This window comes from Aspergillus multicolor (assembly GCF_047715735.1).
Source record: "Aspergillus multicolor strain CBS 133.54 unplaced genomic scaffold BDW74scaffold_42, whole genome shotgun sequence".
Taxonomy (NCBI): Eukaryota; Fungi; Ascomycota; class Eurotiomycetes; order Eurotiales; family Aspergillaceae; genus Aspergillus; species Aspergillus multicolor.
In genome coordinates this window covers 65,481-88,807 of record NW_027395993.1, presented here as the reverse complement: position 1 = coordinate 88,807, position 23,327 = coordinate 65,481, and the positions used below count along the sequence as shown (strand labels likewise).

At 50.1% G+C, this 23,327-nt stretch overlaps 6 protein-coding genes across 6 annotated transcripts; 4 read left to right on the top strand and 2 right to left on the bottom strand.

Annotated features, from left to right (window-relative positions):
- Window positions 1-371: 371 nt before the first annotated feature.
- Window positions 372-1,787, top strand: BDW74DRAFT_183146 (uncharacterized protein; the record flags this gene model as incomplete). Its single annotated transcript, XM_073730443.1, has 1 exon — window positions 372-1,787. One exon carries the CDS (start codon window positions 372-374, stop codon window positions 1,785-1,787), a length of 1,416 nt encoding a protein of 471 aa, XP_073578733.1.
- A 272-nt stretch (window positions 1,788-2,059) lies between these two features.
- On the bottom strand, window positions 2,060-4,898 carry BDW74DRAFT_171090 (uncharacterized protein; the record flags this gene model as incomplete). The annotated part of the gene is made up of 5 exons (XM_073727257.1): window positions 2,060-3,520; window positions 3,581-3,829; window positions 4,100-4,205; window positions 4,267-4,500; window positions 4,552-4,898. The coding sequence occupies 5 exons, from the start codon at window positions 4,896-4,898 to the stop codon at window positions 2,060-2,062; spliced, it is 2,397 nt and encodes a 798-aa protein (XP_073578732.1).
- Window positions 4,899-5,121: 223 nt separating this feature from the next.
- On the top strand, window positions 5,122-7,534 carry BDW74DRAFT_162508 (hemolysin III family protein). The gene is made up of 3 exons (XM_073725967.1): window positions 5,122-5,354; window positions 5,437-5,666; window positions 5,718-7,534. The coding sequence occupies exons 2-3, from the start codon at window positions 5,490-5,492 to the stop codon at window positions 7,041-7,043; spliced, it is 1,503 nt and encodes a 500-aa protein (XP_073578731.1). The 5' UTR covers window positions 5,122-5,354; window positions 5,437-5,489; the 3' UTR covers window positions 7,044-7,534.
- A 282-nt stretch (window positions 7,535-7,816) lies between these two features.
- Window positions 7,817-17,283, bottom strand: BDW74DRAFT_183142 (uncharacterized protein; the record flags this gene model as incomplete). The annotated part of the gene is made up of 6 exons (XM_073730442.1): window positions 7,817-8,293; window positions 8,348-9,084; window positions 9,133-13,681; window positions 13,734-13,808; window positions 13,859-16,935; window positions 16,998-17,283. The coding sequence occupies 6 exons, from the start codon at window positions 17,281-17,283 to the stop codon at window positions 7,817-7,819; spliced, it is 9,201 nt and encodes a 3,066-aa protein (XP_073578730.1).
- Window positions 17,284-20,675: 3,392 nt separating this feature from the next.
- BDW74DRAFT_104802 (chitin synthase export chaperone) lies at window positions 20,676-22,514 on the top strand. The gene is made up of 7 exons (XM_073721595.1): window positions 20,676-21,205; window positions 21,265-21,300; window positions 21,371-21,467; window positions 21,515-21,602; window positions 21,660-21,753; window positions 21,804-22,137; window positions 22,190-22,514. Exons 1-7 carry the CDS (start codon window positions 21,176-21,178, stop codon window positions 22,408-22,410), a joined length of 900 nt encoding a protein of 299 aa, XP_073578729.1. The 5' UTR covers window positions 20,676-21,175; the 3' UTR covers window positions 22,411-22,514.
- BDW74DRAFT_162497 (uncharacterized protein) lies at window positions 22,300-23,068 on the top strand (the record flags this gene model as incomplete). The annotated part of the gene is made up of 1 exon (XM_073725966.1): window positions 22,300-23,068. A coding segment is annotated over exon 1 (296 nt), but the record flags the coding sequence as incomplete, so codon positions are not given.
- Window positions 23,069-23,327: the final 259 nt, after the last annotated feature.

Here is a 23,327-nt window from a genome sequence, read left to right as displayed (position 1 = left end):
AACCAACAACTATGAGCTCCATCTGCTGACTCTATTCTAGGACCACGGCGCCAACCGGAGCCTGGTCGTGGGATATTTCTGTAACATAATGCAAGAGACACCCTTGGGCGACAAATACATAACGCTCGCCGGTAAAAGCACTTGGGCCATTTCTTTTCTTTTGCGTGGTGCTCTTCTACTTCTACTAATCCAATTCAATCCATTGTTGTAATTCTTTGAGCAATATTACTTGAATTGCTCTTGAAAAGCATATTTTCCTCACCTAATTTGATAATATATATTACCTGCCAGCAGCTCCCAGCTTCAACCGGAACCCCCAGACCATGACCAGGTCTCTTACGCGCCATGTCTCTGTGAGGCACTCGATCGTGATGCTGCTGACAATCTTGACTGCAAATGCATCGACACACCGCGGGCTACTACATCCTAAGCGAGCAAGCACCTGCTCTGGCACATCGCAGAAGTGCAGCGGCAATGGCTTGCCGGATAACTTCTGTTGCCCCTCTTCGTCGACCTGCATCAGTTTGAACAGTGGAAGCTCGGTTATCTGCTGCCCAGAAGGCCAGGCCTGTGCTTATATCCAGCCCATCACCTGCGATGTGGCCAAGCAAAACGCAAGCCTTCATCCAAACAATGTCATCAAAACCACTCGACTGGACGACGACTTGCCTACGTGCGGGAATGCGTGCTGTCCGTTCGGATATAGTTGTCACGGCAGCTTCTGCGCCATGGACGACACCGCATCGTCGTCTACCTCTGTCACTTCTACGAGGAGTACGACTACTTCCGCTTCTGTAGCTACGTCGGAGTCGTCGACAGAGTCATCAACAAAGTCTTTGTCAGAGGCAACCCCAGAACCCACGGAATCGTCCATGGCGTCACTTACGGAATCCTCAACACAGTCAGCGCTTGAGTCGTCCACTACTGCTGGAGCAACAACCGGCTCAACCCTCACTATCGCGGATGACCTATCAGCCGTGACAGAAGAATCCAACCCGAGCACGGCAGTACCAAGCCCCACGCTCTCTCAGTACTCAACCGCATCAGGCAACAATCTATCCGCAGCGCAAGCGGACTCCTCCTGTCCCGGGTTCCCGACCAACGCCGTCCTAGCAGGCTTCTTTCCCGGCGCTGTCTTCGGCGCTGTAGCCGCCCTCCTCGTAACAATCTGCATCCGCCGCCAACGGCGAAACAACCTGCCACCAGGCGAAAAGGTAGCGCAAAACACCTTCCGCAAGTCCACGGGAACCCTAATCGGCATATCCGACCCCATCCCCTCAGATGAGAGCTCCTTTCGCACAGACTTCCTGCTGGGCAGAAACTCCAAGCGCAGCTCCGATGACTCTCGCTCCGTCCTCTCGCGCAGCAGGTCCCGGGTAAAGAGCCTCTTCAGCGCGTCCCCGAAGGCCCAACACGCACCTGCTGTCCCAGACGACGATATACCCGCTATGCCGCCAGTCCCAACTATCCTCTCATTACCTGTGACACCACCACGTCAACGGCAACCAAGTCGCCAGCCCAGCACGGAGAGCATCCGTGTCTACACGCCCCCTGGTGTATTCACGAACACGCCGACCCTCAATTCCTCTCCATACCCCGCTGAGCAGCGGCCCAACACGACATTAACAGAGATCCTGGATCAAGCTCAGGCACAAATGCGAGCGGAGTCGGTGTCAGCTAGTGGTGTCAACAGCAGTGCCAACAGCACTGTTGGGGACAATATAGCGCAACGCTTTCTGCTCCCGCCGCCGCAGAAGCTGGGACGAAGAAAGCAGTTGCCTTATTGAGTGTTTTGGCATTTCATCGACACAAATCTAGCATCAGCGTTATGTGCACCATTGTTCTAGACTTATATCTCCTTGTATCTTGTTTTCTTATTCATAGTTTGGTTTGGCATTCAGCGAGCGCGGACATAATTTGCGTTTTCAGATTCTAGGTTAACCAGTACAGTATGTCAACAAATATAAAATAAAGACATTTCCCCTCGAATCAATATTAACAATGTAAAAAGTCTGGAAAAGCACTATGCTAGAAAATTTGTTAGAGAACTATCTAATCATCATGAAGCAGACCCTTGCCTCCTAGTCTTCCATCCCGCAACAACTCTCTTCAATTCTTTCAGCAACCCCAATATCAACGGGACCCCAATAGGGCCTAACAACGGCAAATAAACCGCGACCTTGTGTTCATCAGGGAAGTACATTTGGCCTACCATACTCTTCTCAAAGAAGCTCCGTTCAGCCTCCGTCTCCGCAACCCGAGCACTCGCCAGCGCCGCCTGGAATTGCCCGTTCTGTAAGCTTTCGCACGCAGATGAAAGGTGTGAGAGCGTAGTTGCGACAGATGACGCAACTGTGGCTGGGATAGGGATTGAGGGGAGAGACTCCGTCAGACGGGCGAGAGAGCCCATTGTTGATGAGGCAGAGAGAAGAAGAGTTGCAGCACGAATGCGGATGAGGGTTTGGAGGCGGAAGGGAAGAGAAGACGGTGTTGAGGGAGTGCCGAGCAGGCTAAGGAGCTGGTGTGAGAAGGTGAGGAAGGGGGCGCGGAGAGCGTCGCGGGGGAGGTGAAGTGGGTTAGACTTGTCTGAGTCCTCGGTTGTGGGGAGGGGAGGGTTGAGAATGAAGACGCCGCCCCATTGCGGGATGATCCAGCTGGTGGCTTTGCTTTCCTTGACAACGAGGGGCGACTGCGAGGGGGCCGGCACGTAGAGGATGAAGTTGATTGTCGGACCACTGCCGATGCTGGGGTTCAATGGCCATTCTGCGGCGTTGATGAACGCGCTAAGGTTCTCTTCCTTTAGAGTCCAAACTCCATAGGTCTCGTCGAATTCTGGGGCAGGCGTGGTCGGCGAGAAGGATGCGTACAGTTGGACCTGGGTGTCGACGGTGAAGTTGCTGATCGGGGATAGCTCCTGGACTATTGGAGAGATGTATTCCTGTACAGCAGATTCAATGTCCCACGAGGAGGGAGCCGATCCAGGAGTAAACAGGGATAATGCGAGATGGTACGTCTCTGCATACTTCATCGACCGTCTTAGTCGCTTCGTGATGCTCTCAGCCAGTTGCGGGGAGATTTGCTGCGCTTGGCTATTTGACACAGGAGCTGAGTTGCCCACCGCATTATGCGATAGAATGTGCGCCATGATCGCCTTCTCTTCTGCGAACAAACGTTGCAATTCTGCGGCAATGAACGACGCGAGAGGCGAGTTGGACGAAGATGGCGGCGGGATCTGGCTCGGTGAATAGAAGACATCAAGCATAGTCGTTTCTGCGTGAAGTTCCGAGCGAGGGTTCGATAGGTCATTCTGCGCTTGCAGACGGACTGTCAGTGCCGTATCAGCCCTTTGGGCCGTCTGCTGAGCCTCCTCATCGGCGAGTTTCAAGCGTAGATGATGCGCGGAGAATTCGTTCAAATCGTCCAAGGTATGTTGAGTAATGCGAAGAAGCTGCTGCGCTTCGACATCCGGCAGGGACGGAGCATCAATTCGGATTTCGAGTGGGAATACGGGACGACAGCTCTGAGTACAAGGATTCAATCAGCTCAGTCCGCAGGGAAACCGTGGGTCTCCAGGGGGTACCTTTCCGCCAGCCCAATCCAGCATCTCTTGGATGGGCAATTCAGCACGGTAAATAGAGGTCGTTTTCCACCATATTGGGAAGCCCAGAAAGAGTATCACGGCCCAAAACGCGGCCACGACCTTGAACCGAGTCTGAATGGCATTGGGCTTCTCCGGAGGGGGGAGAGTGGAAGCGGAGGTTTTGGATGTCATGTCAGGCTGCAAAGACCCGAGGTCTTCTTGCTTTGCGCTCATAACAGGCAGGACATGCTTTTGAAAGAGATATTTGGCCGCATCCACAAACAATGGAAGTGGAGTGGGTGAGTCCGAGGTGAGCGAGACGTAGAAAGCCAAGTGGTGATCGAGTCCGCGGTTGAAGGCGGAGAGGCGCAATGATCGCCGCGATGCGAAGTATACAGCACATTTTACTCAAGTCTTACAGGATTGGGCTCTGATCGAGAATGACTATACGCGGACTATTGAAAATATTTATTGAATACATTAATTGACTCAAATATTTATACTTCTGGGTATCAAAACCGATGCGCCAAGGACTCCATGCAATATGTGGCGGAAGACGAAGCAACTCCACATGTGATCGTGGTTAGTATTCCTTTTCGAATAGCTTCTGGATAGGTTTAGCAGCCTGGACACAGCGTTAGCATTGTTGCGATACCTCATGACAGAAAAAGCGCACATCGATGAACTTCTCGAGATCTTGATCGAGGCTGGCCAAATCCTCCTTCCGCTTGCTATTCTCCGTAATCAGAGCTTGCTTGCGCTTGAGGAGCTCCTGTCGAGCCTGCTCAAGCTTCTCTCGTTCTGCATGTTCGTGGTTTATCCGCGCAACCATCAGTTCGTGCTCATCCGATTCGCGGTGGTCAGGATGCAGCTCTAGAAATTCCTCCACGGGTATCAGAGGAAGCGACCGGTATTTGTGACTACGAAGGTAGAGTTAAAAGAGCACGGTAACGAAAATGGATGTGGCATACTCGTAAGACTGGCAAGCGGCAATCTCCCCTGTCAAGTGTCGCTGCTCGTAATACAAATTCTGAAGCTGTAAATGTAACCGGTCGATCTCTTGCCGTGCCTCCGCGGTGCGCTGTTTTGTATCTCGAACACGAAAGATGGCATCACGATTCTGACCTCGAAGCTGCGCGAGGAGAGCAAACAGATGCTTCTGGACTGTCTGTGGCAACTCGGACAGCTGGTCGGGGGCGATTGACGGGTCCAACAAGGACAATAGCTTGTGACAAAGATCCCGAGTCTCGGCGGCAGTGTTTAACACGGGTAGCAGTGAGGGGTCGGAGACGATATTTCTGATGGCGATTGCAGCCATGGCGAATTAGACGTCGATGGTAAATGATGAGGCGAACGACGAATGACGATGGCGGAGAAAAGCACTTAGGAAGTTGTCGGCTAGATGGTGGGTTGAACGTGGAGAGAACGCGCCAACGGATTGGACTGATGGGACGGGTACCGATGTACTCCAGAGCAGGCAATTCACCTGATTGATGATCGACAATGTCGCCCTACAAGGAGAGAAACCGTTGCTGTCGGACCAGGTCGTTCGAGACGAAAATGAACGACGTTGAGAATTAATTAATGGAGGCTTCCCCACTCTCGGCCTTGTTCTTCCTCCAAGTCCAACCTCCCGCGGACCGGACTCTCTTCCTCATCACCTCTCTGCTCTCCTCTCGTCTAGACGACGTCCGTTCTCTTCACCATATCCGCGAATCTCCTACCTTCTTCTTTATTTTTATTTGATATATTTACACCTCTTCGCTGTCTTCTTGTAAGTTTCGTCGCCAACCTCCTTGCTCCGCGTCTCCGGCCAAATAGCCGCCACTTGGCACTGTCTAACTTCCCTATCACAGGTTATGTACGCTTGATTTTCCATAGGGAGGGTGCCCTGGGTAATATCTATATCATGGCTTGCTCAACTGGGTCTGTGACCATCGAGTCGTATCCCGACACTGGTGTCTCTTCAGCCTACGCCACTCCGTCCGAGGAGACTGCTCTGCTTCGAGACCGCAAGCGAAGACACTCATTTCATACGGCGAGGAAGCTGTCCTGCGATTACGATGCGGACGCCATATATCTTAGGGTATGGACGGGGTTCAATATTTCTTGTTCCAGCACTTCTAACGGCTGGTAGGTCGAACTCTTCCTCACGGAATTGGAGAGACGCCTCCATTGGATTGAACAGTATCGCCGTTCCCACATGGTTCAGATCGACACCAGTCTACGCAGGGCTTACACAACATTAGAAGCTGTGAGGGATTCCTGTTCTCATGCATCGGGAGAGCTGATGGGCAGCGGCAAGAAGAGAGCCAAGATCTTGGTAGAAACGTTGGAAAGCCGTTACAACGATGCGCTCGCGACAAAGGAAACGTTAGAGCAAAAGGCTCAAGCCGGCGTTCGCTTGATGGAATCTTTCCTGACAGAGTTGGAATCGCGCGCCGACGCTGTTCGGGATCGCGGCGTTTATGGTGCTTTGGACGAAGGCTGGAAGGCTGTTGACTCCACGTTGGTTCAGGCAAGAGAGGTCATGGATGAGGGTATTGAACGAGCCCGCCAGGTCAAGGACGCCCTCCGCGAAAACATCGACCGAGCTATTCTACTCGCCAAAGAGAAACGCTTGATTGGATATTCAGATCTTCCTGCACCATGGCGGATAAACCCACATATCCTCTCTGGGTACCGATTCCACTCATCCAAAGTTGAATGTCTTACTTCAGTCTTCACCTTCTCGAACGAACTCGTCAACATCTGGTCGCACCTCATTGGCCTTGTCATCGTCCTCTCCATTGCCTTCTACTTCTACCCGCTGAACCCTAACTTCCACCTGAGTACGAATGCCGACATGCTCGTATCCGCGGTCTTCTTCTTTGCCGCGTGCAAATGCCTGGTCTGCAGCACTCTTTGGCACACAATGAACAGTATTGCCGACCAACCATTGATGGAGCGCTTCGCTTGTGTTGACTACACCGGTATTTCCATGCTCGTTGCCGCTTCTATCGTCACAACCGAATACACTGCCTTTTATTGCGAACCCGTCTCCCGCTGGGTCTACATTCTCCTCACGATGTCTCTAGGAATCGGCGGCGTTATTCTGCCGTGGCATCCGACTTTCAACCGCGCTGATTGGGCTTGGGTTCGTGTCGCCTTTTACGTTACCCTGGCCCTTACTGGCTTCGCGCCTCTCGCTCAGCTGACCTACGCTCGCGGTTTCTCTTGGTGTTTGTACTTCTACGCGCCCGTGATGAAGAGTATCCTTGTATATTTCGTCGGTGCCTGCGTTTACGCCTCTCAGGTTCCAGAGCGCTGGAGCCCGGGTCTCTTCGACTACGTCGGCGGCAGCCATAACATCTGGCACTTCGCCGTCCTCGGTGGCATTCTGTTCCACTACCTCGCCATGCAGGATCTCTTCGCCAATGCCTTTCTGCGCGCGAAGGGTGAATGTCCCAGCCTCGCTTCTTGATCATACCTAGATTTTTCCGTGATCCAATTTTGCCATATTCTTGCGTCCCGTTCCTTCAGCATCACATCGATGTTTGCGACACGTCTTTCTCTCAAAAAGCATCCACGCAAATGTGGCAAAATACCCTTCGCCGATGATGCAGAATAGGATTCGCGATGTACATACGACATTGGACCGTCCCGTACAAAACCAAAAGCAAGTACATAGGCAATTAGACGTTGATGCCTTTCTTCCATCGAATCTCAAAAAGCTAGCACCTTGGTGCTCAGCCTCCCCGCTGGATAGATCTCGCAGTCCGGTCACGAAAGAAGAGCTCTTAGTTGGCCGGTTAGAGAACGGGGTCTTGCATCACTGGAGTCTTCACGGTTTTTTGTACCTTTTTATCTTCTACTTTTACCTTCTCTTTAGCTTGGCTATAATTGGTATCGTTAGACATATTCTTAGCTTATTTCAATATATATCTCTTCAATCCATCTTCGTTCTTCGAGATATACTTCCTTAAATCTACTGATATATATATATGTCCGTCCCGCGTGTTCCTCTCTACAGCTTACGTGTGTATCAAATTATGATGAGTGATCACTGCATTCCACCTCTCTAGAAGCGAGTCAAGTCTATCGACCAAACTGCGATCTAGCTAAAGGCATGATGGTGGTGTATGTGCCAAATAGTGTGGATAAAGATGGTCTTGTCTTGTCCTCGCTATGGTCCAAACGACAAATCCAAAACGTCCTGTAGATGGTGGTAGGTAAATAGCAAGAATATGTGCATCGTCAAAACCGCTCCTCCGTCAACCTCCTTGCCTCGACGATAGTCCCGACATGAGACTGCGCGAATCCATTTCCTTTAGTTCGGATGGAATACCATGTTTTCAAAAACGGCAACGGGTTTGTCTCGAACGGCGATTTCACTGGCCACCCGACCTGGTTCCTCCCTTGGTCGTTCACAAACCCCTCGCTTGTGACAGACTCTTCGGGGACGTTCAAGACGCGAGTTGTATCGGTCATGAAACCGAAGAAATGGCATGCTCCTTCGTACTCTGCAAAACTATCGAAATGAAGACTTCCAGCGAAGGTTTCTAGCGCTTGAAGGAGCTCCGGTGGGACCTGTAGCGCCGGCCGCTTTTTCCCAATTGTCAGGAAGTCAAGCTTGCTAAAGGAGCACATGTTCTTGGTGGTGCGAGGGGCGTACATATGTAGGGTAACATGCTCGGACTTGCGGATGTCGGGGAGAAGGGCGTTGGCCTCGTACTGGCTTATGATTATAAGCTGCGAGCTACGGTTATTGGAGAGGACCCAACGTACTGGTTTGAGAAACTCGTCGTCAACAGGACTTGTGCCTTCTTCTATCGTGTTGACAAAATCAACTGTAGCGAAGAGTTTTTGGCCGATAAGTTCCAAGGGGGCATTGAACTTGCCGGCTGAGGTTCGCGAAATAGTCATGAAGGCTGATCGTTGTTCTATGGCCTCGGAATGGAAATGTCCTGGGAAACGGCCGTGTCTGACAAAGTGTTTGAGATCGCCGTGGACGCAATGATTTGAAGCGGTCACTGCTGGTGGCCGGCAGACTTGCTGTTCCCTTTGGACCTCTTGTGCAATCTCACGCTCTTGCTCTTCGTGCAGCATCGTTGTAGGAGTAGAAGAGCTACGCCATATGTCAAAGAGCTCACCAGCTGCTGGGTCGTAAAGTGCCAATGCTTGGAGAGCGTCAAGGCAAAAAGGAGGGTCTTCCCAGGGTGCATAAAGTTGAGAGAGCGTCTTCGACTCGGACTCCTGAATTCGGGTTACTATGTCCTTGAGAGTGCTTGTTCCTGCTCGGAAATCTTCCCAGATTTGCAGGCAGCGGAAGTACTGTAGTCCCTGCCACGCCCAAAGAGGTCGAAGGTTCTCTAAGTGTGTGCATGTCTGTTTCAACACCCAGTCTATTACCTCAAAGGACGTAATATCGCCGGTGTCGTTTGCTTTCAAGCTATGCTTGACCTCGAGAGGTATGAAGAATGCAACCGATTGACCATTCCCGAGCTCTCTCATCCTGTGACAAGCTTTTCAAAGTTAGTAAAGTATATCGACGATCCGATATAGAAACTCACCCTGTACAAGTCGATCTTTGGTCAGTCGCGGCCCTAGCGTAACAACTGCGCGATAATTTCGGGGCAGCTTCAGATCAACGCCTCGTGAATGATGCTGGTCTAGGAAGACCAAGCACAGTTGCATTCTCTCCCGGAACGGAGATGCAAGAAGTGGCTCGATAAAGCCATCGCGATCTGTAACCACGACTTCATCCTCTGCGTTGTAGAAGATAGCGGCAGAGGCTTGATCTTTTCTTGTAAGAGCAAGCCAGGCTTTCGCGACTTCTTCATTGCTTGACTCTAATATCTGCGCCCCAACGTCGATAATGACCCTAATAACAGGATCCTGATCATTCACAAGCCCCAAAAGCCCCTCAACAGACAGCTGCCCGCAGTTAGGATCCTCGGCGAGCACACATTGCGTATTTTCTTCCCTCAGTAGCTGGTTCAAGACCATCGCGTTTGTGTGGCGAAAATTGGGTAGGTCTCTCTGAGGCATCGACTTCGGAAGTAGATACCGATTGTCATTTGTCCCGCTAAAGCCTGTTGTAAGCGGTTGTCCCCGTCTCGAAGGGATATCCCACGCTGACGTAGAGAGCTTGTAAGGAAACTCTTTTGCTTCCTTAGGAAACACGACCTTTGAGAGAAAGAAGTCGATGATTGCTTTCTTATAACGAAGGCGAGGGTACAAATCCTCTCGAAAGGTTTGTCGGTCTTCTAGGTTCACTCCATTAAACGAATGTAAGCCTTCGGGAATGTCCTCTCGAATACTCCCAATCCAGCGTTCGTACTCGACTCCGGGATCGTTACCTTTAAGGATTAGTTGGAAGCATTGCCGTGCCTGGTCCTCACTTAGGCCGCCATAATAGTAGCTTAGGCATGTCAGAGTTATGGCAACATCCGCGTGTCCGAATTCGGCATTTTCTGAAGGCACACCCTTGGCTCTAAACGGAACAGCCATCAAGCAACGCGAGGGATGAACCCCGTAGTCCACCCACCAGCGTTTCCCTGCCAATGCAAACCGTAGTATGCGGTGCGCAAAAAGGCCCCTGAGCACAAGCAGCTTTTTCAGCATGATGCTGTGCTTGAAAGCTTCTCGCACGGTATCCTCGTGTTCTTGGCTGACGTCCGGAGAACAGACAAATTGCAATGCGCATGTACGAGTTTGCTCCGACCATTGCTGGAAAGTTAGTCCTGGGAGAGCTTGAAGGAAAATAGCTTTAGCAACTCTCCCAAGCAATGAAAGCGGACCTTGTGCCTTCAAGAAGTGTAGAAGAGGATAGCGAGTACCCTGTTGTTCGACCTGCAGAATGTTTGGATCTTCAGCTTGTAAAGCAATCGCTTCTTTCTCGACCACTTCAAGTACATCTTGGATGACCTGCCAGCGATCACTGTCTCCGTCCACGTTCTGCTGGTTACCTCTAGTGTATATGAGTTGGAATTTCGGGTCCAGAACTTCGTCGCTTTCGTCAATAATAGTGCGACACCTATTTTGTAACTCTTCTTCCACTCGGATAAGGCTGGATGCTGTGTCTGTTGCTAGGTCAAGACCAACTAGTTGAAGAGAAAGTAGTTGTTCTGGAAGGACTATCAAGACCCCTCGTTTCTGCTGGCATTCGTTGTAGATTTCTTTCAGTAATTCAACCAGGGATCCGTCAAGCTTTGTGTTTCGTGAGAATGGAACGTAATAAACTGGGCGATTCAGTAGCCCACCTAGTCTCTGGGCTAAAATGTTGGCGCTTTGTCGTAGAAGTGGCTTCAGCACTATAATCCGAGCTATCTGTGATTCGTTCGAAAGACAAGCTGCGATCATTGGTGTGATGACGGTGGTCTTTCCCTCTCCCATGTTCAACTGTAAAACAGCATTCTTTTCGGCTTCAGGACTGATCATTTTGCTTGCAACATCTGCTTGGTGTTTTCTGATCGTTAGGTCGCTTTCGATCTCCAACAGTAGCCAGTCAGGAGTATCTGAAGCTTCCCAACCATCACAGCTCACTGTTTCAGTCTCCCTATAGAACATGCTGAGATCGCCACTGTCGAAGTGTGTTAGAAGCCTTTCACTTCGACGCAATGATGAGACCGTTTTGGCAAATGTCAAGAGTATCGCTTTCCAAGGCTCTGGGACCAATTTCCACTTATCAGCTGCCAAAAACGAAAGTATCGAGGAAACCGTGATTGAAGGCGCCAGCATAGAGGTACCGAATTCTTCCCAGAGATGTTCAACTGTAGTTAAGGTGGAGGTAATCTCGGCCCAAAGAGTATTCCGTCGTTGAAAGATATCATCGCGATGCTGCACGAGAATCCCTCTGTCGACAGGGAACTCGGTGGGATCTTGAGGCAAGTATACCTTCTTGAGTGCTTCCCAGCTTCCCAAGAGATCTTCCGTATACTCTTGACGTAAGCGATTAGAGCCCTTTGGGAGACGTGAGATGAGAGTCCCAAGTGTAAAGTCTGAGTCGCTGTCAGGACAGGCAGGCACTTGATCCCTCTCGAATCTCAGAGATATGTGGTCTATCTTCATCAAAGACGGAGGAGCGGCTGCGCGGAGAAGATCGTAGATACAAGGAGGATGCCAAATGTCCAGGGGGCGAGGTGGAGACATGAGACGCTTGGGCGGCTGGGGCGCCTGCAAAGGTGGGAGAAAGGATACAAGCATGGTATTCAGCTTGTTTTGCACGCTCCGAACGAACTGAAAGAACAGTACGTTTTTGTTTGAGCTCCTGAACAAATTCTCGCAGTCATTGAAGCTCTTTGTTTGCCAAGCCTCCATGTTCGAAGGCCGTCTAAGGGTCTCACATGGCCATTGTTCCACGATCGAACTTGTGAGAGCATCAATGGCGTGCTTCTTGAATATAGTGTATGCTTTCTTCTGTGTATACCTCATCCTGTCTTTCTCAGCCCTAGAGAGGCTCTTCCCGTTATTGCCATAATCAGTTTTGAAGGCCGGATAGTGGTTGGATGAAATAGACATGACTTCAGTTTTATCGAAATTCTGTCCCGGTGCGAGGCCTATCTGCACTGACCCGTGCAAGAGATCAGCGGGCATTTCCGGAAATGATCCGGAGAAGGCGACTGCCAGCAAAGAACGAAGATGGCACATGTAGGGACCGCTTGATCTACCAAAGGCCACCATGCCAAACACAGAAATCAAAGAGTATGTATCGGTCTCCCGTCTGCTCGAGCGACACTGGCTGTACAGTGAGGCCCACAGCTTCTGCATCGGCGAATCGATAAGCGTAGTATAGGTGTACTGATTTGGCTGCCGTATCTGCGTATCAAGGCTGCCCCAGTTCTTGACTGCTTTTGAAAAGTCTTCTCTCTCGTTCAGTGTACCAGGCCAATCCCGGATAAGCGCCGCAATCTGGTAAACATGGTGGCTTCGGTCACTCGTAGGCTCAGGCCTGTCTCTGGCGTTGTACTCTGAGGGCCATACGCCTTCAAACCTGGTGGCTCCTCCATATTCTGATCTATAGAAATGGGTATTTCGAGAACGCGCTCTATCAAGAAGGCGGAGATCCCCTCGATCTAGACCTGGGGGAGGCGGCTCTTTCTTCGAGTCCCATAATCTGGTAAACCTGCCTGTGTGATTGAAGATCTCCTGGGCAAGGACCCTAAAATCATCATGCTGTGCCAGGGCACAGACGTTTGCGTTCCAACCCACTCTCTGTAATACTTCCATGCCAGGGGGGAAGTACTGGCGCCACGGTGTCAGAGCTGCGATGAGCTCCAATAGCCGGATCGATTCGCAGTCTAGCAGAAAAGGCGACTTCATCTTTGCCTGACGCAAAATACGAAGGGCTTCCTCCGTTCCTGTGCGCTTCGTGGCGGGATCAGGAAGTACAAAAGTGGTGACCGCATGCAAATATGCCTGGTACAAGGCACCCACCATACCTGTAGAGTCTGAGAGCATCTCCAGGCTTGGATCAAGAAGATATTGGAAGTACTTGATGCGTGGTGAGCTCGGAAGCTCTATTGACACTTCAGTGTTCGTGGTACCTTTGCCAAATTTCACTTTCCCATGAGGAATCAGCACGGTGCGGTGACCTCGCTCCGTTTTGGCCCGGAGAACAAGTTTGTTGGAAAGCCCGTAGAAACAGCCAATATCCTGGTCAGGATCAACAATGGAGTTGTGCTCCCTACACTCCAGCTCGTGTTCTTCATTGATGAAGAAGTTCAGGTGCAACCGGACTAGTTTCGCCTCAACCCTGTCGTTTGGCGATGCGGTGATCCGCATATGTTTCGGATCGTCCAAGCCTTTTAGAACATCCGCAATCTGCGAGAATAGGGCGCTGTGTATGTCAACCAAGGTTCGTTGACCTTGCCTGGTGGCCGAGGGCCCTTCAGGCTTCTGCTTAAAAGACATGCTCCAGTTCAGATCATTTGATTGCCAGGCCTGGTCAAGCGGTCGGAACTCAAGGACCCCGGTTTCCAAATCTAGCCAATGTGCATGCTTCATGACGAGTGAGTCTGGAAAGTCTTCGACCAACACATCATACGGTATCAGTCGCAAGGTCTGCCCTGCTTTTCTTGTTTTGATTAGAAGCTGGTCACCGTTGAGTCCAAAATGAACCTGTAACTGTGAGTAACAAGCCATTGGTCAACTGGGCTTTTGTTCGGCTCACTTCGTAGTCCCCAACTGGCTTCATCGCCATGAAGCTGAAGCCTCGCTGATTTGAACGGACTACAGAGAGCGTCCGCTTTATGGCGTTAGCAGGGTCTTTGAAGACTAGGTATAGAACTCCCCTACCTGTCCAAACAATTTCTGGAATATCGCATGTTTAGTGTAATTCTGGGGAAGACGCCTGGGTGGCTGATTGTCTATGAGTAGCTCTCCGCTCAGTATATTGTACCGAACCTCCTGTGGTTGCTCGTGCAGCGTTGGGATTGTTTCATTAATTGCCCATCTCATATTGTCTCCGCCATCGAAACGCCAAGGGGTGATAATCTTTATGTGCTGAGCGATTTGTTGGACTGCGGCATTGAGACCTGCAGCGTCATCTGTAATAAGTTTGGATACCTGCTGCTCAACACGGCGCAGAATCCTCGTAGTCTGGATAACCATAGACCTGATCTCCACGGCTTGCTCGGCAATCGGCTGAGAGGTATTCTCGAAGAATAAAATAGAAGATCTTACCAGCATTTGTAAGTCTTCGTCGCCTTGAAGAAGTGTTGGGAGATGCTCGTCTTCCACAGCATAAGTCAAGACGCAGATTCCACCTATTCTAAAAAGCAACTTCAGGCATGCATGACTGTCCGGGCTACCTTGTGCGTCAAGCAGATTCGTAATCCATGTGCACCATTCCAGTGCCACTTTTCTGCAACGTCGCAGGAGAGATGCGGTGCGTTTGAAAAATGGTGCTGGACACAGACTTAGAGCTCTGAGTCCCAGAACGACAATGGTGCGAAGCGTATAGTGTTCATTCCAGTTCTTGTAGATGCTGTCCAGTCTTCCTTCCAGTGTTTGCAAGAGCTTGTTGACGGAATCCGATTCTTCAAAAAATGCATGGGCGGCTCTTAGTTGGCCATCTGGACTGACTGATCCGAGTTCCCAAGCTGCTTGACAGAACAACTTGTGCGTAGCTTCCTCGTTCATTGAGATGTATGGTGAGGCTAATTCCCTTGTTATGTTGTACCACTGCAAGTTCTCGCCAGAACGCAGATGACCAAAAGCATTCACTTCATGAAGACTGAGGGTTGGATGGCAGTTTCGCTGGTCGGCCAGTACCTTATTCTGGCCATGGCCGCAAGATTCGACAGCATATTGGTGACTACCGTAGGGAGAGGCGCTGACATTGAATACGCACAAGTACTTGATTGCAGGCTTCGGGAGCCTGCACCGAAGTGCAACCCATACGTCTTTCTCGTCATCCCAGAACGAGAACTTGAGGGTGTTCCGCACTGCTATTTTCTCGAAACGGACTGGGAAGCTCTGAGTCCTATAATGGGTATTTGCCCAGGACTTTGTGGAAGAAGCAAACGTCAGTCTTTGGCCCTTGTTGGAGGCAAAATTCTTGGTTGCCGGGTATTCCAGCAATTTCATTTCCATTGTTGATGTTTCTCTTGCCTGCGGCCTACCATATTCGTCTATGATTTTCCAAGTAATGTCTCGCCACCGAGCGAACCATACGGGACAATCAAGCTCAAACACAACGTTCTTGATCAGAAAATCTTCTTCGGGGAGTGGCCACTCATGGATTTCAATATGTAGATTGGAGGCACTCGTTTCCAGACGGCATTTCCTGCAAGAAGAATGGTGGACCTCGTTGTTCCATTCGTCGAATTCCGTCTCGTGGGCCAGATTCGATGACTCGTCAAGAAGGTCTTGGTATCTTTTCGAACGCTCCTCCCATTCTTTGCGCCGGGCTTCACGTTCAGCAGTTGCCAATGTTATAATACTGTCACGTAGTTTCTTATGGTACCGAGTCAAGTCAAAATATCGCACAGCAAAGGTGTCAGGACCCAGCTCATCAAAAATTCCTGGCCCTTTGGAGTTGCAGTTCTGATGCCGGGACAGAATATATTCTTCAACTTCCTGGGCACGCTGCATCTGACGTTGGTGAGGGAGTAGTAGTGGCTGAAGGAATTTCTTTGGAATTTCAGGCGAAAACTCTCTGAGCAACCCGTCATAACAGTGCCTGATGCACAACTTGTCGAGAGCGACCCACAGCTCTATTGTAACCAGAAACATTAGAGACATCGCGTCGGGCATTTGTGCATACTTCTTATCGGCGTATGATGAGTATTTCTGGATAAGCTCCGCGACATCACAGCAAACCTTGTCGGTCAAGCAGGTAGTATTTACCCAAGTTTGAAGCTGAGTATCTACCCAGCCTTCAAAGTCGAGCAACGTGAGTATCTCGCCGTCTTTTAGCTTAGGTAGACCGGTTGACTGGCGTTGAATCCTTGTCTTGTGTTTCCGGTTGAAGGGTGACTTTGTACGGCCTGCTTGTACATGCATCATCGCATCGCGCAAGTGATTTCGAGAGTGCTTGAGCGATGTTACCAGATCGGTGTCTCGAACAGGACCAAAGAACGGTGGGATGACTCTCAGATCTCGAGTCCGAATGTCTGAGTGGAGATCCTGTAAGCGCTCCGTGATAGCTCCATTTGCTTTCGCAACTCGCTGCAGCACAAAATCAAAGGTTTTGCCTTGGAGCTTCGAAACACGTCGAGCTATCTTCGCTTGTATAATTCTCAGTACACTCGCAATGTCACTGAACTTTGGTGTTTCGGAAAGAATCTCTTGGTTACGGGCACGGAAGCCGAGTTCAACGACCAAAAATGTCATGAAGTTTTTGTACTCCGTGCGGCCCTCGCAATCCGGAAATATGCGATAGAGAATTGTCTGTATTGCGACTTTCATTATGAACCAAAGTGGGGAGCGTCGCCATGCCTTCTTGCCGTCATTGAGATTGACTTCATCTGAGACATGCTTCTCGAAAGACTTGTAAACGTTGTGTTCCCCGAATGCCAGAAGCTGCGCCATCAAACCCTCTGTAACCAAACCCGGATGCGCAGTATCACGGGTTTCCTCGATGTTGTCTCGAAAATCACATGCCTTAGGACACATCTCGCGAACATACTCGGTGTTGAGCCGGCATAGGTTATGGGCCAAGTACTTGCAAAAACTGATGTCGTCAACCATAGTAGCCGGGATTGCAACACTCTGGCCGGGGAAGCACCGGATAAGTGGACCGCGTGCCTTGAGAACAGGAGTAGATAAGGCGGAACTCTCGAAGGCGTCTATTATGATCTTATTCCTTTCGATATCGTAGTGTGCCAACCATCCGCAGTTCTGCTCAGCGATGTAAAGTGCAAGAGCCCCTAAGAGATGGCACTCGTCAGTACCTAGCTAGGTTTCCGCTAGAATGGGTAACATTTCATACCATGATCTCTTAGGCTCTTTAGAGCGCCTATAAGTGCCTCCTCATACCGATTGAGGTCCAGTCCAGCTGCGCCATCGATGGATAACCACATTTCAATCATATGGGTCACGGGTTCCCATCTGGCCTGGGTTTCCTGCGATCTCTCTGCTATGAAAGATTCAAGGACATCCCTGACAATGATCATCAATTGTCTCTCAAAGGATTTCTGTTTATTTTCAGGGCTGTCGGGTAGTTTCGGCGGGAATATGACGTGATGAAAGATGTAACCAAGCGTTTCGCAGTCCATTATGATAGCCAGGCGACGCGAGGGGAGTCTGATGATCGTGGCTTATAGGCACTGGTCGTTAACGGGATGCGTATCTGAAGGGTTGCCGACAAGTATCTAAGTGCCAATGACAGGTAAGCAAGGAAGCCAAACATGAGATTTGGGCAGATGAAGGGGTAAGAGTAGAACAACCTGACTGAGGGAAGCAGAGAGTTTGTTATAGGTTTAAATGAGAGGAATGCTGAGAAAAAGCTATCGGTGAGAGACTGATGAGAGAGCAAAGAGGATAGAAAACCGAAGGACAATGATATGAGAACTAGAAAGCAAGAACGAGCAAGGATAGAGAAATATGCGAGAGGAAACGAGAGAGAATGGGAATTGTAGAGTGAGGGAGTAGAGGAGGGCAGACGGTTGTAGACCGAAGTGGAAAAGAGAGTAGAATACCAGGGTAGAATAGGAAAGAAGAGAGAAGAGAGAAAAGGGACAAAGATGAATGATAGGTAGAAGTAGTCGGAGGTGTCGGAGGTGTCGGAGGTGTCGGAGGTGTCGGAGGTGTCGGAGGTGTCGGAGGTGCTGGAGGTGCTGGAGGTGGTGGTGGTGGTGGTGAGGGAGGTGATGGAGGCAAAGAAGATCTCCGTAGAAAAAGATATAGAGATGCTGAGAGCTTGGAGGAGAATGGAGGAGAATACAGAACAAGAAAACACAGGATCTTGTAGTGTAGGTATAGAAGGTAGGATAGGGTTCAGACGTGGGCACAGGTCTTCGGAGGAGAAGCAATAAAGGAAGAATACAAACGCGTAAAAGAAAGTAAGAGGTACGGTGGAGGAGAAGGCTCAGTGGACTTGTAGAAGCCAAGCAGAGTCAAGGTTGAGGAATGAGTAGCTCAGCAGGAGAATCAAGTGAGAGATAAAGAGACTCAGGACTTCAGGTTATAGTGAGAGATGTAGGCGGAATGAAGAGAGATGGTTGAAGTACTGGATTGAAAGGAACATTGAGAGCTAACTCACATGAGATACAAGGATACAGGATTCAATTCCCGTTGAGCTCACTTCAGAGTCAAGGTCTATCCGAGACGAAAGCCGTATACGACAGGTAGCCAAGGAGGAGTAAAAGATGTGAACTCGGGCTTGACTGATGTGGCTATAGAAAGGAAGGCATGCAATGATTATGAGTACTCATCTCACTTGCAATCCGCCAACATGGATACGCAATGACAGGCCAGATCTCCTTTCCCAATCGAACGATATGAGAACTCAGATTGACGGAAAGTTTCGATTGTCCAGACAAGAAAAAGACTGGTTCAAGCCTCATTCCACGGCCACTCCCCTTATCCTACCCTTCAAGGCGAGATAGCATTGCGGACAGCAGCATAATAGACCGACGCAAGGATTCCCCCATTCGATCTTCCAGGACAGACATCACTGCAGCGTCGCCTTTGCCAGATATGCTTCATACCATATGGAGCCCTCTCCAGATGGTCAAGTCCAAAGTCGCAGCGAAGTGTCGAATATCACGCCAGGTGTGTATGTCCATCGCTTTCCAGTCCGTTGACCGCCGCCGTAAACCTCCTGTCCTTTGAACGTCTAACCCACTCGCTAAATCATTGGCCACCGAGCATTATCCTTCGTCGAAATCAGGCAACGAACAACATCAAAGGCTGTCTGTTCAGCCTGACTAGCTTTTATGGCCAGGCAACACTGTGTTCCGGACTTCCACGGTTCCCCGCTGAGAACAGGGAGAATAAGTGAATCGGCACGGCGGCATTCGTAGAAGGGTGCTGGAAGCGGACCAGGCCAGAACAGTACCGTGGATAAGGTGCTGAACTTTTGAGGCAGGTGGTAGGCAAAGTTGTGCTGATTACAGGAAGCAGAAAGGCTGCCACAGAAACTGAGTGCGGTTGACGATTTGCCATATGCGTTCCAGAACTCGCTGCAATGGAAGGCGTACCCAATCCAATACACCATGTTCTGCGATCTCATTGGGCAGTGTCGGCTTGGTCGGGGCTCAGGACATCTTTGCCCACCAGAAGGTCGAGGAGTTGGTAGCTCAATCACAACGTTGTGTGGACTTTGTCTGGAAACCTTGGTGTTGAAGGAAGCGCATTAACACTGACAATAGAGGAGCTTCGCTGCGTCCTGGCGGCGGAACGACATTGTTCGTATTACTCCTTCGACCAACAATGAGACATGAGATAATATTTCTGGCCTTTCATCAGGACCACCTCTAAGCAAATCGAGTCGACGCTTGCTTCTTCTCCATGCTGGATTCGTCGGTCACAAGCGCGATGCTGAAAAAAGCCATGTGTCAATTAGAAGTGGGCGTAGTAAGTATGAAGATGAGTTTCGAGCAAAGGAGCCAGACAGCAGTGACTGTGCAAAGATATGCTGATTTCATGGCATTTGATGGCGCTAATCGATGAGATTTAGAATTTTTGTGGTGCAGATGCCGCGGTATAACTTTAAGAGAGCACTTCACAAGACTCAAAAGCTCTTTGTGAATGAGCTTGTTACTACTACCAAGTTCCAGTAGAGCCATGAGGGAATGGTGCTCCGTACACTCAAGAGCTTCACGTTGCTAAGGCGATACCTAGGCCGAGGCCCAAGACTGAAGAATCAAGATCCCAAACCCAATAACTACCCCTCCTCGCATCAGTTGCCATGCGAACAATCGATCCATGTAAGGCATCTCGAGTATATTGCAGATCTGAACAATGAACTCCTTTCCACGCCGATCGACGATAATCCGGAGACGCGCAAGGGGCGGGTACTGGACAGGTGGGCAGCCGCAGTACAAACCAGGGCCCGAGCTTCTATAGTACTCCATACTCCATATTGTAGCAAGTATCACAGGGGTCAAATCGCCCTCAACAGATGCAGCTTGCCGAAACCTCATACAACAAGACGCACAGAATCTGCAACCGGATCAAGGATGAGTGGTTCTCGAGTGTGTGGCTGGGCTGATGTCATGTTGCTAGGCGACGACCGGAGTTTTGCGCAGACGGTGTGTAGTCCATTGAACTGGATTAAATTAAGCCGGTGAGTTGGGACTCCTGCGGAGTAAGCAGGTCAATGGTAAGTGGCTGCTATCACGCCTAGCGGTGTCCTTGAGAGTTGTTGGTCGACGACCAGCTCCAGCCTCCAGGCACCAGAAATTGGAATAGGCAAAAGAAACTGGGGATTCCGATCGAACCGGATCCATGGGACACCGAACCAAGTTCTCGAAAAGGGGTCAACAGCATTCATCCAGGGGTTCGAGGGCAGTAGACAAGATATACTTTGTGGTAGTGAGGGCTCGAAGAGCGAACAACTGATTCCCTGCGTTCTGCATGGTTGTCGTCATTTTAATTTGAATCGAGTCGTTTGGCTGCGCTGCGAGATCCAGCGGAAATTACTGCGCCATCTCGTGTTTTCCCCTCAGTTTCCTCCTAAATCTTGGCCGGCGCCGACTCTATCATATCATCAGCTTTGCTTCTCTTCCACTGTTTTCTCTTCGTTCTTTAATTACTCTTGCGTCCGTCCCCTGACTACGCTTCCGCTTGGTGACTTGGCATAACCTCTCGTTAATCGGTTGCTGGAGATCGGAGCGCGACTCCTATTCCTCCGTCCACGGTCTGTTTCAGACCGCTGCACCTAGTCGCCTTAGATCCGACCTGTCCCAGTCGAAACGTGTGTCTCGCATCTTCAGACTCAATTCCGCCTGAGAAACTCCCGGGGCAAACCGCAATTCAGCACAACAACGACCAGGTTCGAAGACCGTTCGCATCTCAGATCTACGACGGCGCGATCGTAACTGGTCCCTGAGCGTGGGTCCACCAGGCGAATTCGTCCTCTTCGACCAGGTCCGCCTATCGCTCCACGCTCAACTTCTCCTCTTTCCCTCGCATGGTGTTTGTTTGATTCAGTCTGAGGAAGCCATGGGTTCGACTCAGTTCGGGAACTTCGACGTGAGTCCCACATGCCGGCAATCTATGAGAATTTTACTGACGTATTTCCGGCGGATTAGGACTTCTGTCGCGATTCCACGCTACCGGTCTGCAATGTATGTCGTCCTCCCTCCGATACGCTCGGTTTCGGCGAAAACCACAGCAGCTAATCCTGCCTCTATCCAGCTCTTCGTTTCTTCTAATCAGCCTCCTAATGCAGCCTACGAGGGTTGCCCGCTCCTTGGAATTGGGCTTAGCGGCGACCGATATCTTGCGAATTTGGGTATGGAACGTTATTCAGTCAGACAAACCTCTTGCTCATGGACATAGGGTCTATATTGCTCGCATTCATGGCGATCCTTGTCTCATTGTTCTTAATATGGCGTTCGGATCGGAAACAAGCGGCCGTCGGGCGAAGGTACGAGATGAGATACGCCCATCCGGGAGAAACACGATAAGCTTACGAATTGCATAGGGAAATGCAAATCTTTTTGCTGGGCTTTATTATCATCGAAATCTGCGAGATCTTTTCCGTCGGCGGCTTTCCTCTCAAGAATGAGGTCCGAAAGGTTTGTTCACCTGGTGTACGGTCATTGTCCAGCAACCTAACATCCTGCAGGGCTTCTCGGCTGCTCATGTTGCTGCAATCACTGCCACATGCTGGATCCTTTTGCTAAATGCGCTTGTCGGTTTCCAGTTCCTCGACGACGGAACTCCTGCATCGATGGGGCTTCTCTTGGTCTCTGGCTTGGTTTTCTTCATTGGCACGGGATACATTGCCTTAGACACTGCTTTCGACTGGACCGGCGAGTTTGCAACGAACAGAAACGACGGTTATCGGAACATCGCCCTCTATGTATTATACCAGCTCTTTCCCCTCGTTTGTCTGGTTGCGTTCTTCCTCTTAGAAACGTTCTTGGTTGTTCGTATTCTGGGTGAATTCCGTCCAATGCGTGCGTATATTCCTCGGAACAAATGCTGCGTTCAATGACTGACCATCTGCAGTGTACCTTGCCGCCGCTGGACTCCTGTTTGCCATCGGGCAGATATTCAACTATGTTATCAGCACACATCTTTGCCAGGCAACTAACGGGAAGATCAATGGCGCTTTATTCGAGACGCTCTTCACTCTGTTCTCAGTGGTCATGCTCTGGGTCTTCTGGAGCAGCATTACAGAAGACGATTGGCCTACGCCGATGTCGCAGCCAATGCCGGGATACAACTAATAGCGCCCGACCTGCAAGAAAACCAGGAAAAAACACATCCGATCTATCCAAGAGAATGGGAGAATGTCCCTCTTTCATCGTCCTCTCAACCAACACTACCGTTGCCGACGATCGTTCCGCGCAACGCTTGATACCCCCAACAACAACTTACGCTAATAACAGAAGTACCGGCCAATTCGACGTCGATTTGAAAATCTAAACTCAGCTTATGTTCCGCCTGTACCCATGTATACTTCTCATGTTCCCACGTTTGATGGTCTTGGATGTGCCAATGTGCCTCGGTCGACTACGATATCTTTGCCATTTTGACTATGATCTATCCCTGCCACGTGCTACGTCGCGCTTGGGGTCTGGAATGTGGATTGAGCGGATATCAACTCCGTCCGAACTCCAGACTTCAGCTCAACCTGGGTCAGATCTACATGTACGTTTTTGCAGCTTTTCTTCTCTTCTAGATACCTATTTCGCGATGTACGTAGTAGTGACTCCAGTAGTAATACATAACTGACATTCCCACATTTCTGGTCTCGTTGCTTTCACTTTGTGGTGCTGCTCTCTTAGGCGAAAGTATGAATAGGTGGGCGGGCTTCTTGGCCGCCGTTGACTGGGGTGTTATATCATGTCGTGTTTAGACTACAAGCTCTTCGTGCAACTCTGATGTGCTTCTCTATATGCATAGATATGCTTCATTCTAGTTTTGAAGTACTCCAGTGCTAGGACAAAGGACCCAGAAAGGGGTCTATTTGGTTAACTGGAAGACGGTTTCAGACGAAGATATACATTTTTACGAGCTGTGAGAGACTTTGACGCTCGAATCCAGCTTGCTTATTCTTTGCTGCTCGGAGTCTTTGTTGGTAATGTACATCAAATTGCTAGGTGACCTAGAAAATCACACGGTGGTAATAATGTGTATAGTA